The sequence below is a fragment of a genome, unplaced genomic scaffold, assembly GCF_019419815.1.
Source record: "Pyrus x bretschneideri cultivar Hongxiangsu unplaced genomic scaffold, Pyrus_bretschneideri_v1 Contig47, whole genome shotgun sequence".
Taxonomy (NCBI): Eukaryota; Viridiplantae; Streptophyta; class Magnoliopsida; order Rosales; family Rosaceae; genus Pyrus; species Pyrus x bretschneideri.
In genome coordinates, this window is record NW_025999784.1 from 2964576 (window position 1) to 2980118 (window position 15543).

The 15543-nt window shown below is 36.7% G+C and overlaps 3 protein-coding genes across 5 annotated transcripts; 1 reads left to right on the plus strand and 2 right to left on the minus strand.

Annotated features, from left to right (window-relative positions):
• Positions 1 to 215: 215 nt before the first annotated feature.
• On the minus strand, positions 216 to 4987 carry LOC103956218. Of its 2 annotated transcripts, none has more exons than XM_009368182.3 (13): positions 4702 to 4987; positions 4469 to 4522; positions 4202 to 4288; positions 3100 to 3198; positions 2336 to 2431; positions 2169 to 2234; positions 1984 to 2074; positions 1707 to 1774; positions 1540 to 1605; positions 1189 to 1239; positions 950 to 1014; positions 645 to 709; positions 216 to 539 (listed from the first exon to the last, which is right to left on the minus strand). In XM_009368182.3, the coding sequence occupies exons 1-12, from the start codon at positions 4879 to 4881 to the stop codon at positions 652 to 654; spliced, it is 981 nt and encodes a 326-aa protein (XP_009366457.2). In that variant the 5' UTR covers positions 4882 to 4987; the 3' UTR covers positions 216 to 539; positions 645 to 651. The 2 variants fall into 2 exon arrangements, with proteins under 2 accessions (XP_009366457.2, XP_009366456.2); XM_009368181.3 differs by having other exon boundaries at positions 633 to 709; positions 4702 to 4985.
• LOC125469892 lies at positions 4942 to 5938 on the plus strand. The gene is made up of 3 exons (XM_048567960.1): positions 4942 to 4972; positions 5128 to 5207; positions 5328 to 5938. Exons 1-3 carry the CDS (start codon positions 4942 to 4944, stop codon positions 5493 to 5495), a joined length of 279 nt encoding a protein of 92 aa, XP_048423917.1. The 3' UTR covers positions 5496 to 5938.
• A 150-nt stretch (positions 5939 to 6088) lies between these two features.
• Positions 6089 to 12913, minus strand: LOC103956219. 2 transcript variants are annotated; one of them, XM_048567909.1, is made up of 16 exons: positions 12673 to 12913; positions 12274 to 12564; positions 12016 to 12141; positions 11713 to 11928; positions 11375 to 11491; positions 10510 to 10563; positions 9434 to 9520; positions 8779 to 8877; positions 8088 to 8183; positions 7899 to 7964; positions 7718 to 7808; positions 7399 to 7514; positions 7085 to 7135; positions 6833 to 6897; positions 6467 to 6543; positions 6089 to 6373 (listed from the first exon to the last, which is right to left on the minus strand). In XM_048567909.1, the coding sequence occupies exons 5-15, from the start codon at positions 11489 to 11491 to the stop codon at positions 6471 to 6473; spliced, it is 915 nt and encodes a 304-aa protein (XP_048423866.1). In that variant the 5' UTR covers positions 11713 to 11928; positions 12016 to 12141; positions 12274 to 12564; positions 12673 to 12913; the 3' UTR covers positions 6089 to 6373; positions 6467 to 6470. The 2 variants fall into 2 exon arrangements, with proteins under 2 accessions (XP_048423866.1, XP_048423865.1); XM_048567908.1 differs by having other exon boundaries at positions 6089 to 6363; positions 12673 to 12912.
• Between the last annotated feature and the right edge of the window lie 2630 nt (positions 12914 to 15543).

Genomic DNA, 15543 nt, shown 5'->3' on the forward strand with positions numbered 1-15543 from the left:
ATATTTATCCTAAGTATGTTGGATTACGTCTACCGCTGCCATATGCCAAACACGAGGCAAAATCACGAGCAACCACACCCAAAACAACTTTGATTCGGAAGAGAACGGCCCATAGAAGCTAAGGCATCCGCACGCAAAAAACGCAGTGGAGTAGCCGGTTCCAAGCGTATTCTTGAATTGTATGATCCATCTGGATGTTATCCATAAAAAACACCTAAACCCGAACTTCTCGTATATTCAAATCCCATTACATTGAGGTCCATAACAATTTATTCTTTACACAATCTGTCAAACAGACAAACAGGACAAGGCAGATAACTACACAAACAAACAGATATCGCTTTTCACGTTAAACAATTATGAGTTGGGAAGCAGTTTATGTGGATGCCGTAACCATGATTCTTAGTATTATGTAGACTTTCTTTCTGAGCATACAATAGAAACAAGCATATTCTTCTGCAACGAATATCTCATTTCACCTCTTTGAGTCCAAATTTTTCCATATCTCTGTGATGGCAGTTCCGAGGTGCTGAGATATCCTACAAAGTAAAACGGGATAAGAAGATAAGAACCTCTCAAAAGAAGACGACTCTTATGGACAATCGTATCATTAGAAATTCAGATAAGCACACCTTGTTACGTACTGTGAGATTAACGATTGTGAGCCTTTGCAGCCTGAAGCATTTCCACTACTAAAGTCTTCACATCCCTAAAAAGAGAAATAAATTTCTTCTTAGAAACAATTTACTCCAACTCAAAGTATGCAGTAAGAACTTTTGATAGCAATCTTGACTATAGCCAACATGAGGGACAATTATTCCACGGTTTATGCAGTACGACATTAACATAAAAACCTTGGAGAATCTGGAATAACTGAAGCAGAAGTAAACAGAAAATAAATCTTGACTTCAACAGAAAGGGAAATATTCATATAAACGAGAGGTCTCACTTTCGATCCTCTGCACGTCTAGGAAAAGGTATGCGGAGTTTGAAATTATCCCCCTGATAGCCAACCTAAAATGAGAGTAACAAAGTCCAAAAAATATCATGTCAAAATGGAAGAAATTTTATTGGTGAATTTGTATAGCATTTCTGGCACAAAACCTCAGTTGCAGCACAGAGACAAATGGTTTATTAAAAACATAAAGGATGGTTATTAGCAATGAAAAGTTAAAAATTGGTTGTTACCTTAACATTGAAACCCAGGCTGTCCAAGTCCAACATGTAAGCAGAGTCCACCTGCCGAAAAACAAAATCACCTTGCATCAAACTAAACTTTCCCCACCCGTCTACATGTTCATATCTTTTATTATTCCAAAATTCATAAATGGATCTGGGCGATTCATGCAGAATACTTCCGAAGTGTCAGCCTGGCAGAAACAACATGTATTGGCACAATATTGACACCATATTCATTGGTTTAGTTTTAAGTTTTAGCTAATGTGAGCAAAGTTGATATCCCCTATATTGAGAAGGAAAAGATGAAGAAGAAAAGAAACACATTTCCTAATAATATTAGTTTATAACAGTTGAATATACCGGAATAGAAGTTGAGTGTTGCACAATGGCTTTTGTATCGTCAGCATGATCCCTGTTCATGTGAGACTGGGAAGCAATAGTTTTAAGATTCTATTAGAAAAGGCGAACAATTCATATTAAGATGAACCATAAAGCATGTATACTATTACTAGTTAAGGAGTCAGTACTGCAACAGGCTTTGAAAATTGAGCAATTGGATCAACTTTTGCAGCTTTATACTCCTCACTTCCGAACTCTGAAAGTAAAAGTTATGAATGTTAAGAAAAATGTGAAATATATATATAACAAATACAATATTTTATAAATAAATAAATGATAAAAATCCACAAGAGGTGCTAAAAACAGAAAAATAACAAAGGCCATGGTACATCCGCTTCAAAAGTTATCTACAGAGTACAAAATTATCTTTTCCAAGAGTGACAAGACACCAAGAAGGTGAAGTACCTCCTGATCCTAACAAGGCTGTTGCAACCCCTGACACGTATCGCACAACTTTTGGTTCAATGCGCATGAATTGGAAGTCACCAAAGTCAGCCTTCAGATTGTACATGAAGATTTAATACTGATATAAAATTTGGTGCAACATATCATCCATTTACATTAATTATGCATCGGAACAAGATTGTTACCGAAAATGCATTGGGATGCTTAGCCAAATATGCAGTGTGTATGGCTGCTTGATCCTTCTCGGAAACCTAAATGATTGTAACAACCATTTTAGATTGCTTGCAACCACAGAGAGAGAGAGAGAGCACTGCAAACACTATCTAAAATTAGAAAAGCAGCCATTACTTACAGGAATAGCATCACCATGCAGCGTGACCACCAAATCAGTCCTATCTTCAGGGTCTTTAGCCACAAGCAATGAGCACTTGGGATTAAGGGCTAGGTCCTATTGAATCGAACAATGAAAAAGCACGATAGGATATGATATTATTGATATTGGTGATATTAACATGCAGAGAGATCCATACAGTGATAAAGTAGCAGCTTATTTTAGTTGGCTGGTTTCCATGATTGGAAGGGTTACATGTTTTTACAGAAAATTACATGGAACAGATTGGAAGTTTAAAACATAATGTTCTGCAGCCTTCCTTCCACATGAAAGAAGGTTAGCATCATTTCAAGTGAAGAAAGGATGCTGCCTATGCATCTAGATAATTTACTGCAGCTTAGTTCCATTTTTAGCTTGAGTGAGCATTGTGTAAGAGCAAAACTCTCTTCAAAGAGAGTGTTTTCTGGGGTAATGAAATAGCGAGTGTATCACGGTTTAACTTTGCATTTGGGTTGTGTTGATTTAACTCAACTGTCTTGCATTCGTTATATTCCTTTTGAAGAAGAACGATCCCTCATTGATGTAGGGAGAACTTTTAGAACAAAAACTCATGAACATAATTTTTACTGCCTATTTATAAGGGCAATTGTGTATTGCTGTGTGGTGTGATTTCTCTTTTGTGCTTAAACCTCAACAAGTGTATCAGAGAAAGATTTTTTGAGGTTCGCATTAGTTGTTATTCACCCCCAAGGCAACAATACATTTGAAGTTAAAATCCAACAAACCTTTGTATGACCTGCCAAGATGCTAACTGCTAATATTGGAGATCCATCTGCATCACATGCAAAGTCAACCATTGATCCTGATGGATAACCCTCATGCTTCTGCACATTAAAGAAAACCAAAGAAAGTGATTCAAGGACAACAACATCGTTGAAGCAATAAATCCCATAAACATCAATCAACCAGAGTTATTAATAGGAACGATACTTATATGAGGTCAATCATAAAATGACAACACCCTATGAATGTTAAAGAAAAGTATTATTTATTCCCCAACCATGTACCAATGTCAGGCTTTGGTAATCAGTACCAGAAAAAAGCATCAGAAAACAGTCTGGAGGGTTTTTGGTCCTGCATCATGTTTCTGTAGTGCAATTACATATTTTTTGCACACTTTTCATCACTGACCACCAGTGCGTCCTAAATTTAATTTTATCCAAAAATAAAAATAATTTGAACAAAACTTCAACCTCATTAACTTGTTGGGAATCAAACCCTTGATTGCTTCATCCCGAATTTTGTAAGAAAGACTTACGATACTCCACAAAGCCAATAGCCTCAATCCTCAAAGTGTATGGTTATTATGAGGACCACCACAAAGACTACACTATGCATAAACTTTAAAAAGCCTCATGAGATAATGTTACTTTTGTGTAATTACTAGTTAAAGAAAGAGAGATTTATATAGGTGCATCCAGATGATTGTTAGGCCTACCCTCAATCATAGACTGGGAGACATCTAATCCAAATAGGATTGCTATCTGGTCTCCAGTTGGATTCCAACCAGAATCGATAAATCCCCTTCTTCACGAGTCACTACTTGGTAGACCAAACCATAATCCTACATTCCGAGGTAGTTCATTCTCATAAGCTCCACACTATACAACTGGAGACCGGCGATGCTTTAGATTCTTTTCATCCATTCGGGGATTTTTCATGAATTGGGAATAAAGTCCTAAGCTTCTAGATCAAAAATATTAATTGACCAGTCTACTATTAGCAAGGTGCAAGAAGGTCATGCACTACTCTCAGAATTAAATGACAAAGAAACAGAAATTCATTTGAGAAAGAAGAAAGCAAAAAAAAAAAAAATGATATGGAAACCTGAGAAAAAGTGGAGAGCGTTCCGCGAACACTACGATCAAGTAGAGTACGGATTTCCTCAACCGGGGGAAGCCGAGCAGCCTTTTCCTGTAACAACAACCAAATAAAGATTCAACAGAGCTAAATCCTACATTCCCAAGTTCAATTCCTACACTAATAGTCTAATAGCCATAGTACATTATTTATGTTTAACTTTAGAATATGGACATGTGATGCAGTAAAAGTGTTCCAACTTTACATCAAATTTTACCAAGTATTCAACTTTACCTGATGAGATTGGATCAACTGAAAAACACTGGCATCATCTCCAGCTGAAACACTCTGATCAAAGAAGAACGATTGAACTTAAGGCTTAAAAGTTTACACCTTTACATCAAAATTTTCACACTTTAATTTCTAGATCATTCATTCATTGCAAAATCAGATACAAATATCTCACAAAACCAATCAAAAAATGTAATTTGGGGTTCATTTTTTTTTTTCTGGAATCATAAGGGTACCTGAGTAGCTGACTGAGCGGCGGCGGTAGCCATGGATAAACGAGGAGGAGGAGTTGTTGGGGAGGAGAAGAAGGTGGGGAAGGGGCGAAATTGTAAGATGAGAGGGGAGTGAAGGGTATTATGGCCATTTAAGCGGGAGAATAGGTTGGTCTGCCAAGGCTTCACAACAGTCTTCAACATCTCTCTCTTCTTTCACATCCCCCCGCCACCCAACTCTTTGACTCTCTTCCTTGTTCGTTAATGGTTGGAACTTGGAATTTGGTTGTCTCACGTTTTTTTTTTTTTTTTTTTCTTCTTTTTCATTTTCTTCGTTTATTTGAAAACTCATACAATTGATATTTTATGTTAATTTATATAAAAAAAAAAAATATTTTTTTAATACATCGATATTTTTACACTAAAGGGAGGAAGAGTTCGATTAAGAAGATGACTTTTTGGCCATGAAGGGTTGTAAACTTCCCCAAAGACCTAAGAAAAGGGCCAAACTCATCCAAAGAAGCCTACTTGTAAGTCCTCTTGTTAGTTTCTCGGCTATTTAACAGATTTGAAATTGGACTTTATTTTCCTCGTGTAGCTTAAGCGAGTTCAACTTTAGCTTCTGATACCGATTTTTGGATGCGTTTTAGCTGGTGAGTCCCGGTGCATGGCTCACAGATATGTGCCAAGAGAGACGGGAAGTTAGGGAGAAGAAAAGTAGCAAGAAGGCACTTGAACTGGAATTATTGTATCATTTGCTGCATCATTTTTCTTTATTTTCGAGGGGTATGAGTATTCGTATTTTGATATTTGGTTGATGTTTGAATGATGCAGAGACCAAGAGGATTGAAGGGTATGGGGAGCCTGGAAAGCGTGTCCGAGTGATAGGTGTAATTTATACTGAATTTTGTTGACGCAGAAGGGAAGACAGTTTTCTTTCTTCTGTTTAGAAGATGAATGCGGTGTGCAATGTGGAGTGGTTAGGCTTTTGTTCGAGTAAAAGGGGGTTATCGTAAGTTACGAAATTATGTTTTGCATACAAGTGTGAGCAATGAAAAATTATGTTTTGTAGTGTGCAAATATGGAGAGATTTTTGGGGGAAGAGGCTTCTGTGTCATGACACGAATACAGGGTTCCTTCTTGTGCGTACTTCCATGTCTTGGGAGGACGGATGACGTGAGACAGGAATCCTTACCCTGGAATATTTATCCCAAGTATGTTGGATTACGTCTACCGCTGCCATATGCCAAAACACGAGGCAAAATCACGAGCAACCAACACCCAAAATAACTTCGATTTCGGAAAAGAAAGGCCTGTGGAAGCTAAGGCATCCGTCACGCCAAAAACGCAGTGGAGTAGCTGGTTCCAAGCGTATTCTTGAATTGTATGATCCACCTGGACATTGTCCATAAAAAAACCTAAACCGGAACTTCTTATATATTCAAATCCCATTGCATCGAGGTGCATAACAATTTATCCTTTACGCAATCTGTCAAACAAACAAACAGGACATGGCAGAGGACTTCACAGACAGACAGATATTCCGTAACCATGATTCTTAGTATTATGTAGACCTTCTTTCTGAGCATACAATAGAAACAAGCATATCCTTCTGCAACGAATATCTCATTTCACCTCTTTTGAGTCCAAATTTTTCCAAATCTCTGTGATGGCAGTTCCGAGGTGCTGAAATATCCTACAAAGTAAAACAGGATAAGAAGTTAAGAACCTCTCAAAAGAAGACGACTATTATGAACAACCGTATCATTAGAAATTCAGATAAGCACACCTTGTTATGGACTGGGAGGATAACAACCGTGAGCCATTGCAGCCTCAATCATTTCCATCATTAAAGTCTTCACATCCCTAAAAAGAGAGAAATAAATTTCTTCTTAGAAACAATTTACTCCAACTCAAAAGTATGCAGTAAGAACTTTTGATAGCAATCTTGACTATAGCCACAAATCACGTCAACCAGGAAAAAAGAATAACTATATCCTCCGACCAACATGAGGGACAATTATTCCATGATTTATGCAGTACAACATTAACATAAAAACCTTGCACAATCTGGAATAACTGAAGCAGAAGTAAACAGAAAATAAATCTTGACTTCAACAGAAAGGGAAATATTCATATAAACGAGAGGTCTCACTTTCGATCCTCTGCACGTCTAGGAAAAGGTATGCGGAGCTTGAAATTATCCCCCTGATAGCGAGCCTAAAATGAGAGTAACAAAGTCCAAAAAATATCATGTCAAAATGGAAGAAATTTTATTGGCGAATTTGTATAGCATTTCTGGCACAAAACCTCGTTTGCAGCAGAGACAAATGGTCTATTAAAAATATAAAGGATGGCTATTAGCAACGAAAAGTTGGAGATTGGTAGTTAGTAAACTACTAGCTACCTTAACATTGAAACCCAGGCTATCCAAGTCCAACATGTAAGCAGAGTCCACCTGATGAAAAACAAAATAACCTTGCATCAAACTAAACTTTCTCCACCTCCAAAATTCATAAATGGATCTAGGCAAATCATGACGAATACTTCCGAAGTGTCACCCTGGCATAACGTGTATTGGCGCAATATTGACACCATATTCATTGGTTTAATTTTAACTAATGTGGGGCAAAGTTGATATCCCCTATATTGAGAACCAAAAGATGAAGAAGAAAAGAAACACATTTCCTAATAATATTAGTTTATAACACTTGAAAATACCGGAATAGACGTCGAGTGTTGCACAATGGCTATTGTATCGTTAGCATGAACCATAAAAGCCTTTAATTTAGCAACTGGATCAACTTTTGCAGCTTTATATTCCTCACTTCCGAACTCTGAAAGTAAAAGCAGAGAATGTTAAGAAAAATGTGAAATATATGCAACAATATTTTGAAAATAAATGAATAAATAAAATATCCATAAGAGGTGCTAAAAACAGAAAAATAACAAAGGCCTTGGTACATCCGTTTCAAAAGTTATCTATAGAGTAAAAAAATTATCTTTTCCAAGAGCAACAAACGCCAAAAAGCTGAAGTACCTCCTGATCCTAACAAGGCTGTTGCAACCCCTGACACGTATCGCACAACTTTTGGTTCAATGCGCATGAATTGGAAGTCGCCAAAGTCAACCTTCAGATTGTACGTGATGATTTAATACTGATATAAAATTTGGTGCAACATATCATCCATTTACATTATGCTTTGGAACAAGATTGTTACCGAAAATGCATTGGGATGCTTAGCCAAATATGCAGTGCGTATCGCTGCTTGATCCTTCTCGGAAACCTAAATGATTGTTCACAAAAGAACAACCACCTTCAATTGTTTGCAACCAGAGAGAGAGAGAGAGAGAGAGAGAGAGAGAGCACTTCAAACACTATCCAAAATTAGAAAAGCAGCATTACTTACAGGAATAGCATCACCATGCAGCGTGACCACCAAATCAGTCCTATCTTCAGGGTCTTTAGCCACAAGCAATGAGCACTTGGGATTAAGGGCTAGGTCCTATTGAATCGAAAAATGAAAAAGCACGATAGGATATGACATTATTAATATTGGTGATATTAACATGCAGAGAATCCATACAGTGATGAAGTAACAGCTTATTTTACTAGGCTGGTTTCCGTGATTGGAAGGGCTACATGTTTTACAGAAAATTATACAGAACAGATTGGAAGTTTAAAACATAATGTTCTGCAGTCTTCTTCCACATGAAAGAAGGTTAGAATCATTTCAAGTGAAGAACAGATGCTGCCTATGCATCTAGATAATATATTGCAGCTTAGTTCCAATTTTAGCTTGAGTGAGCATTGTGTAAGAGCAAAACTCTCCTCAAAGAGTGCGTTTTCTGGGGTATTGAAATACCGAGTGTATCATGGTTTAACTTTGCATTTGGGTTGTGTAGATTTAACTCCAACTGTCTTGCATTCGTTATATTCCTTTCCCATTTGTAAGGGCAATTGTGTATTAATATGTGGTGTGATTTCTCTTTGGTGCTTAAACCACAACAAGTGGTATCAGAGAAAGATTTTTTGAGGTTCACATCAGTTGTTATTCACCCCCAAGGCAACAATACGTTTGAAGTTAAATTCCAACAAACCTTTGTATGAACTGCCAAGCTGCTAACTGGTAATATTGGGGATCCATCTGCATCACATGCAAAGTCAACCATTGATCCTGATGGATAACCCTCATGCTTCTGCACATTAAAGAAAACCAAAGAAAATGATACAAGGACAACAAGGTCGTTGAAGCAATAAATACCATAAACATCAATCAACCAGAGTGATGGGAACCAATACTCATAAGAGGTCGATCATAAAATGACAACACCCCATGAATGTTAAAGAAAGTATTATCTATTCCCAAACGATGCATCAATGTCAGGCTTTGGTAATCAGTACCAGAAAAGAAAAAAAAAAAAAAAACCATCAGAAAACAGTCTGGAGGGTTTTTGGTCCAGCATCATGCTTCTGTAGTGCAATTACGCATAAAGTCCTAAGCTTCTAGATCAAAAATATTAATTGAAAAAAAAAAAAAAAACCATCAGAAAACAGTCTGGAGGGTTTTTGGTCCAGCATCATGCTTCTGTAGTGCAATTACGCATAAAGTCCTAAGCTTCTAGATCAAAAATATTAATTGACCAGTCTACTATTAGCAAGCTGCAAGAAGGTGATGCACCACTCTCAAAATTAAATAACTGAGAAACAGAAATTCATTTGAGAAAGAAGAAAGCAAGGAAATGATATGAAAACCTGAGAAAAAGTGGAGAGCGTTCCGCGAAAACTAAGATGAAGTAGAGTTCGGATTTCCTCAACTGGGGGAAGCCGAGCAGCCTTTTCCTGTAACCAAATAAAGATTCAACAGAGCTAAATCCTACATTCCCACATTCAATTTTCTCCACTGAAAGAATAAGTACATTATTTATGTGGAAACCTTGACTATGGACACGTGATGCAGTAAAAGTGTTCCACTTTAGAGCAACTCCACCCCAATCCACTTTGCGCCAGCACCCAGCCCATTTATCCACTTAATTGAACAGTAACAGACTCAATGAACAGTAATAGGCCAAAGCATCTCCACCCCAAAAAAAAATGTGCTGGCACCTAGTCTAAAAATGCGCTGGCACAAACGATCTCCACCCCTACAAAATGCGCTGGCACCCAGTCCATTTAAAATATTAAATAATTTTTTTATAAAATAATAAAAAAAAAATAGTTTTAATTTCGGATAGGATTTTTATTCAAATGTAGAAAGTGTAGAAAATATTGAAATGTGGTGTAAGGTGGAAGATGAGGGTTAGGTATTTATAGAAAAAAAAAATTAATTTTTTACAATTTTTCTGTATTTTTTAAAAAAATTTTGACATTTTTTAATTAATTTTTAATAAATTTTAATGTTGTAATTAATCTGGACCGTTGATCTTTGATTGGACGGTCCAATTTAAAATTTAAATTTAAATTTTTTTTACCGTTGGAAATCCAACGGCCTACAAAAACTAGCCGTTGGAAATCCAACGGCTCTGAGGAAGGCCACGTAGCCCTCACCCGGATGACTGCAAGTTGCCCTGCACGCGGGCCCCACCGCCTGCGACACTGTCGGCTACTCGCGCCCAGTCGCAAGTGTCGTGCACGCGCCAGCCATTTGGACCGGCTTCTGGGTCTGTCCGAAATGGGCTGGCCTGCTGCCTGGCTTGGGCTGGGTGCCGGGCTGTGTTGCGGGCTGGAGCAAATGGACTGGGTGCCTGGCTGTTATTTGGACTTGGTGCTGGGCAAAAAAAGCTCCGGTGGAGCTGCTCTTACATCAAATTTTACCAAGTATTCAACTTTACCTGATGAGATTGGATCAACTGAAAAACATTGGCATCATCTTCAGTTGAAGCACTCTGATCAAAGAACAACGATTGAAATTAAGGCTTAAAAGTTTACAACTTTACATCAAAATTTTCACACAATTTCTGAATCATTCATTCCTTGCAAAATCAGATACAAATATCTCAAAACAATCAAAAAATAAAACTATAAATTTGGGGTTCATTTGTTTTTTTCTGGAATCATAAGGTTACCTGAGTAGCTGACTGAGCGGCGGCGGTAGCCATGGATAAACGAGGAGGAGGAGTTGTTGAGGAGGAGAAGAAGGTGGAGGAGGGGTGAAATCGTAAGATGAGAGGGGAGTGAAGGGTATTATGACCATTTAAGCGGGAGAATAGGTTGGTCTAGGGGTGGGTTCGGTTTTTTGCCAAAACCGGAAACCGAACAGAAATTACTGTTTGGTTTGGTTCAGTTCGATTTTCTGTCAGTTTGTGTTTGATTCGGTTTGTATTCAGTTCAGTTTTTTCTGGTTCGGTTTCAGCCCGGTTTGGTTTTTTTTTTTTTTTTTTTTTTTAATAGCAAAAAAATTCCTAAGAACACAAAGCTTGCAGCCATTTTGTAATACATCTTCCAAATTCATTTCAACATAATTGATAAAATAAGCATTCCAAATTTCCAATAGAATCAAAGACAATAAAAATAAACATTCAAAGTTCAATTACAATTAAGTCTTCCAAAGTCTAAAGTTAAATAAACATCAAAGTTCAAATCTTTCAAAAGTCCAAACTTATAATAAACATCAAAGTTGAAGTCTTCCACACCTAAAATAAACATTCCAAAATCCAAACTTTAAATAAATATTCGACTTAAGATATGACTACTTACTTCTGATGGTATACTCGAAGATGAGTTCGTTTCATCATGAGGGCTATTTGATTTTGATCTCATTGAGTTTGAACTTGAGCTTGAGGACCTTGAGACCTTTGACGCCTTTGATTTCATCTAATTCACACAAAATAATAAGAGAACAGTAGTTAGTACTACAAACTTATACAAAAGTAAATGTTAATTAAAATCTGGAAGGCCAATGATACAAAATCAAGAAAATCTGGAAGGCCAATCATCCTCATTGGTATAAAGTTAAAAAATTATGATTTAATCTTATGAGATCATTTTTCAAGGCCAATGATACAAAAATGCAGCAAGAATAAGACAGAACTGACCTATAAGGTCCTCCCTGGGGAATAGCAAGACTACAGCAATGAACCTATCTTGATCTAGTGGAAGAAATTAATTAATTGTCCTGCTTTAAATGTGTTTGCCACATCCAATGCAATTCCTCCTCGATACAAATTAGTACCGCAGGCTTCCTCCTCCATCCCATCCTATTTAATTTTCCAGTGATCAAATTCTACTAACACCAAAAACAGACACACCAACTACACAGAAAACACAATGTGCAATCCAGTCCTCCACACAACAATACCATTTAACTAGTAACCACCATATTTTTGCAATAATTATACCTTCATATTGCTTGAATTCTCCTTTATACTGTCAACTAGATCTGTAAACTTTCATCCATGCAATGCAGATAATGCAAAAGTAACTCCTTTAATACAAAAAGAAAAGGCGGCAGCACAAGGCTTTTCCTTTAACCAAAAGATAAATAACAAATCACAAATCAACCCAGAAACTGAAATTGCAAGGATAATAAAAAATAAAAGGACAATCAAAAAGGATTTTTTTTTTTTTTAATTTTATTTAAAGACCACAAATCTGACCTTTCCAGAGATTATGATCCAAGAATCTTTCTTGTGGTGTGCTTTGCCACAAATCTTCCTTTAACCGTTCAGAGTTATACAACGCAAACCCATCACACAAAATCATGTAGTTAACTTTCAGACCATATATATACATATATATATATAGTTAGATCCATGCATCGAACCTTCATCGATCAAAACCCCAGATGTTTTCCACTCACATACATCTACCTCCAAGATCCAAACAACCGCAGAGAGCAAACATTCAAACCAAACCTCTGAAACTGTATAAACTAATGGACGGAAAATCTGTAAATAGAGCAGAACCAATTTCAACAGATAAATAGAACAGGACCAATTTGAACAGATAAATAGAACAGAAAATTAAACACAGAGAAGTGAGACTGTGAGACTAACCTTTTGCTGTCGAGACTCTAAACGGCGACATGATAGACTGACGGCGAGGTGTGAGAGATTGAGAGTGAGAAGTGTTGCCGCTGGGAATGAGAGACAGAGAGTTTGAGAGAGTGATTGAAGACCGAGAGAGAGAGAGAGAGAGAGAGAGAGGAGGAGGCTCGGGGCTCAGGCTGCTACCCTGCGCGAACTGGGAAAACGGGAGAGACCGAAGGAGGAGGGCTCGCCGGTTGGGGACCTATGGTTACACTTCGAGGGTAACACGATGCCGTTTTAGAATAGGATTATTAATTAATAAACCAATTACAAAACCATGTTGTTTTGAAGAACTTCGGTTTGGTTCGGTTTCCAAATCTCAAAAACCGAAACCAACCCAACCAGATTTGGTTTGTTTTTTTTCAGTTCGATTTTTTCGACCTCGTTCGGTTTTCGGTCTGCTTTTTTTTGGTTTTCGGTTTTTCCAACTCACCTTTAGACCAACTTCAATGGTAGGCTAAAAGCCAAATTACCCCCAAACCCACTCCAACTCAAGGGGAAATTTTGGGCTAAATGCTAAATGTTAAACCAATGCCAAATTCTCCCCAAAATTTAGCTTAGAAATCGGAGTGGACTCCACCCAATATTTATCGGAATTTAAATTTTTTTTAGATTAAAATGTTCATAAAATTAATTTACGATAGTCTACATATTTATTTTTTTTTTAAATTTAATTTAACAAAAAAAAATAGCCTAAGTTCATTCTTTAATAATTCCAGGTTAAAATTTTAGGCTAGAACGGTTGGAGCAGAAAAGCTGTTTCTGGGCTAAAAACTAAATTTTCTGAACTAAAAAATTTAATTTTTAACCCAACCATTGGAGATGGTCTTAGGTTGGTCTGCCAAGGCTTCACAACAGGCTTCAACATCTGTCTCTTCTTCACACGGAAAGGAATCCCTTCCTCCTAATCCACAAAGTCTGAAGATCCGGGCCGTTGAAATTTGATCTGACGGCTAAAATTATTATAATTTTTAAAATGGGTCCATATTTATAGCTATTTGATCAAATTTCAAATGATCGAATCTCTGAACTTGATGGATTACAAGGAAGAGATCCGGAAGGAATCCCTTTCCCACGCCACCCAACTCTTTAACTCTCTCTTCCTTATTCGTTAATGGTTGGAACTTGGAATTTGGTTGTCTCACGTTTTAATTCTATTTTTTCTTCCTTTTCATTTTCTTCATTTATTTGTTTTCAATAATCTGCGATTTATTTTTGGGTCTAACTTTCAATAAGGATGTCAATACCCATTAAAACTAGTACAACGATGTAATCGATATTCTACACTAAAAAAACCGAAAAATTTCTAAGACAATTACAAATATGTCACTTGAAAATAATTTTTAAATGCACGGTTTTTACAATAAATTTTACAAAAATATCTTAGATCATAAAATTAGTTTTGTAGAGCAAGCCATAAAGTATTAGCACCGTATTAAACTACGAATTAATTAGTATAAAAATTAAATGAGGCAAAGTGATCGTGGGTAAAAGTTCATGTGGAATTAGCTAAAGCCTTTTTGTCAAATATTTGGGTAAGTCACCGATGGTATGGACTATTGAAAAAATAAATAATCTATTAAACATGAGAAATTTATGTGCATCTAATCACTCGTTATGTATTTAAACGTGTTATAATTTAAATAGCTGACACAATCGGATTTGGATCCTCTAGCTTCCTAGACAAATCACATGGATCGTTGGTTATACATGGATCGTTGGATTTTAACCTAACGGTTATAATTTTTATAACTTTTAGAAGAACCCTTTGTTTATGGTCATTGAATTAAAATTCAACGGTCCATATGAGTTGCTCAGGAAGCTCCTGAGCCCAAGCCCAAGACAGGATCCAAATCCGACATAATCAACATGTTCTACTTTTTTTTTTTGAACAATCGATATTATATAGGAGAGAGGATGAGTTTAACCTCACAATGCGTTAGTAATATATTAAGTGGCGATACTCGAACCTAAAGCCTCTCAAGAATACCATTAGATCATAGTACGAAGTGGCAACATGTTTTACTTTTAAAATAATATATTAATAAAAATCATATAACAATTCCTTCTTCCTAATCCATCAAGTTCGAAAATCCAGACCGTTAGAATTTGATACAACGACTACAAATAAGAATTCCTTTTAAAAATTATAATAACTTTAGTTGTTGGATCAAATTCAACAATCCGGATTCCAAACTTATTGAATTAGAAGAAAGAGATCCGACGAAGATTTATTTCCATAACAATTATGCTGAAAAATCTCTCATCAAACACAGCCATAATAAATTAAAGTAAATTCTCATACAACAGAATTTGGAAAAAGAAATAGATCTGAGATTCTAAATTCTGAACCAAATGTAGCTGTCGATGAATTAACCAATAATAATAAGATAAACATTGATTGAATTTCATCAATATACAATAACACACGGGATTTTTATACTCTAATACATTTATAATCCTCGTTTCCATCTTCCTAAATTCATAACCTAACAAGAATTACGATACAAATCCCAAATCCAATTTGATTAATCGGAGTGCGAACTGGTGCTGTAGGCCGAGAGATCAGAATCGTCGTCGTTGTCGTCGTCGTCGTCTTCATCAGACGAGGAGAGAAAAGGGAGGCAGAGAAAGGCAACAAGACGACGTCGTAGGTGGCGTAGAGGGAAGCAGAAGAGGAGATGGAGCACTTGGTGGCTACTCAATCGCTCAGGATTGCAGGCGATGTATTGACATAGATTTGCTGATATATTTGCTACCCGAACCACCACATGGCTGTTCAACACCATCTCTCCTTCTCTCTCTCAGACTCTCTCTCCTTCCTTTCCTTTGCTATTT

Excerpts from the sequence above, each read along its gene's own strand:
- LOC125469892 (XM_048567960.1), top strand. The coding sequence starts at position 4,942 with ATGGTTGGAACTTGGAATTTGGTTGTCTCAC. Across the intron at positions 4,973-5,127 it reads TTGGAATTTGGTTGTCTCAC|ATGACTTTTTGGCCATGAAG; the intron begins GTTTTTTTTTTT and ends TCGATTAAGAAG. Across the intron at positions 5,208-5,327 it reads TCATCCAAAGAAGCCTACTT|CTGGTGAGTCCCGGTGCATG; the intron begins GTAAGTCCTCTT and ends GATGCGTTTTAG.
- LOC103956219 (XM_048567909.1), bottom strand. The coding sequence starts at position 11,491 with ATGAAATCAAAGGCGTCAAAGGTCTCAAGGTCCTCAAGCTCAAGTTCA. Across the intron at positions 10,564-11,374 it reads CTTCGAGTATACCATCAGAA|AGTGCTTCAACTGAAGATGA; the intron begins GTAAGTAGTCAT and ends TTCTTTGATCAG. Across the intron at positions 8,878-9,433 it reads CGCTCTCCACTTTTTCTCAG|AAGCATGAGGGTTATCCATC; the intron begins GTTTTCATATCA and ends TTTAATGTGCAG.
- LOC103956218 (XM_009368182.3), bottom strand. The coding sequence starts at position 4,881 with ATGTTGAAGACTGTTGTGAAGCCTTGGCAGACCAACCTATTCTCCCGC. Across the intron at positions 2,235-2,335 it reads TGCATGGTGATGCTATTCCT|GTTTCCGAGAAGGATCAAGC; the intron begins GTAAGTAATGGC and ends ACAATCATTTAG. Across the intron at positions 1,240-1,539 it reads AACACTCAACTTCTATTCCG|GTGGACTCTGCTTACATGTT; the intron begins GTATATTCAACT and ends GTTTTTCGGCAG.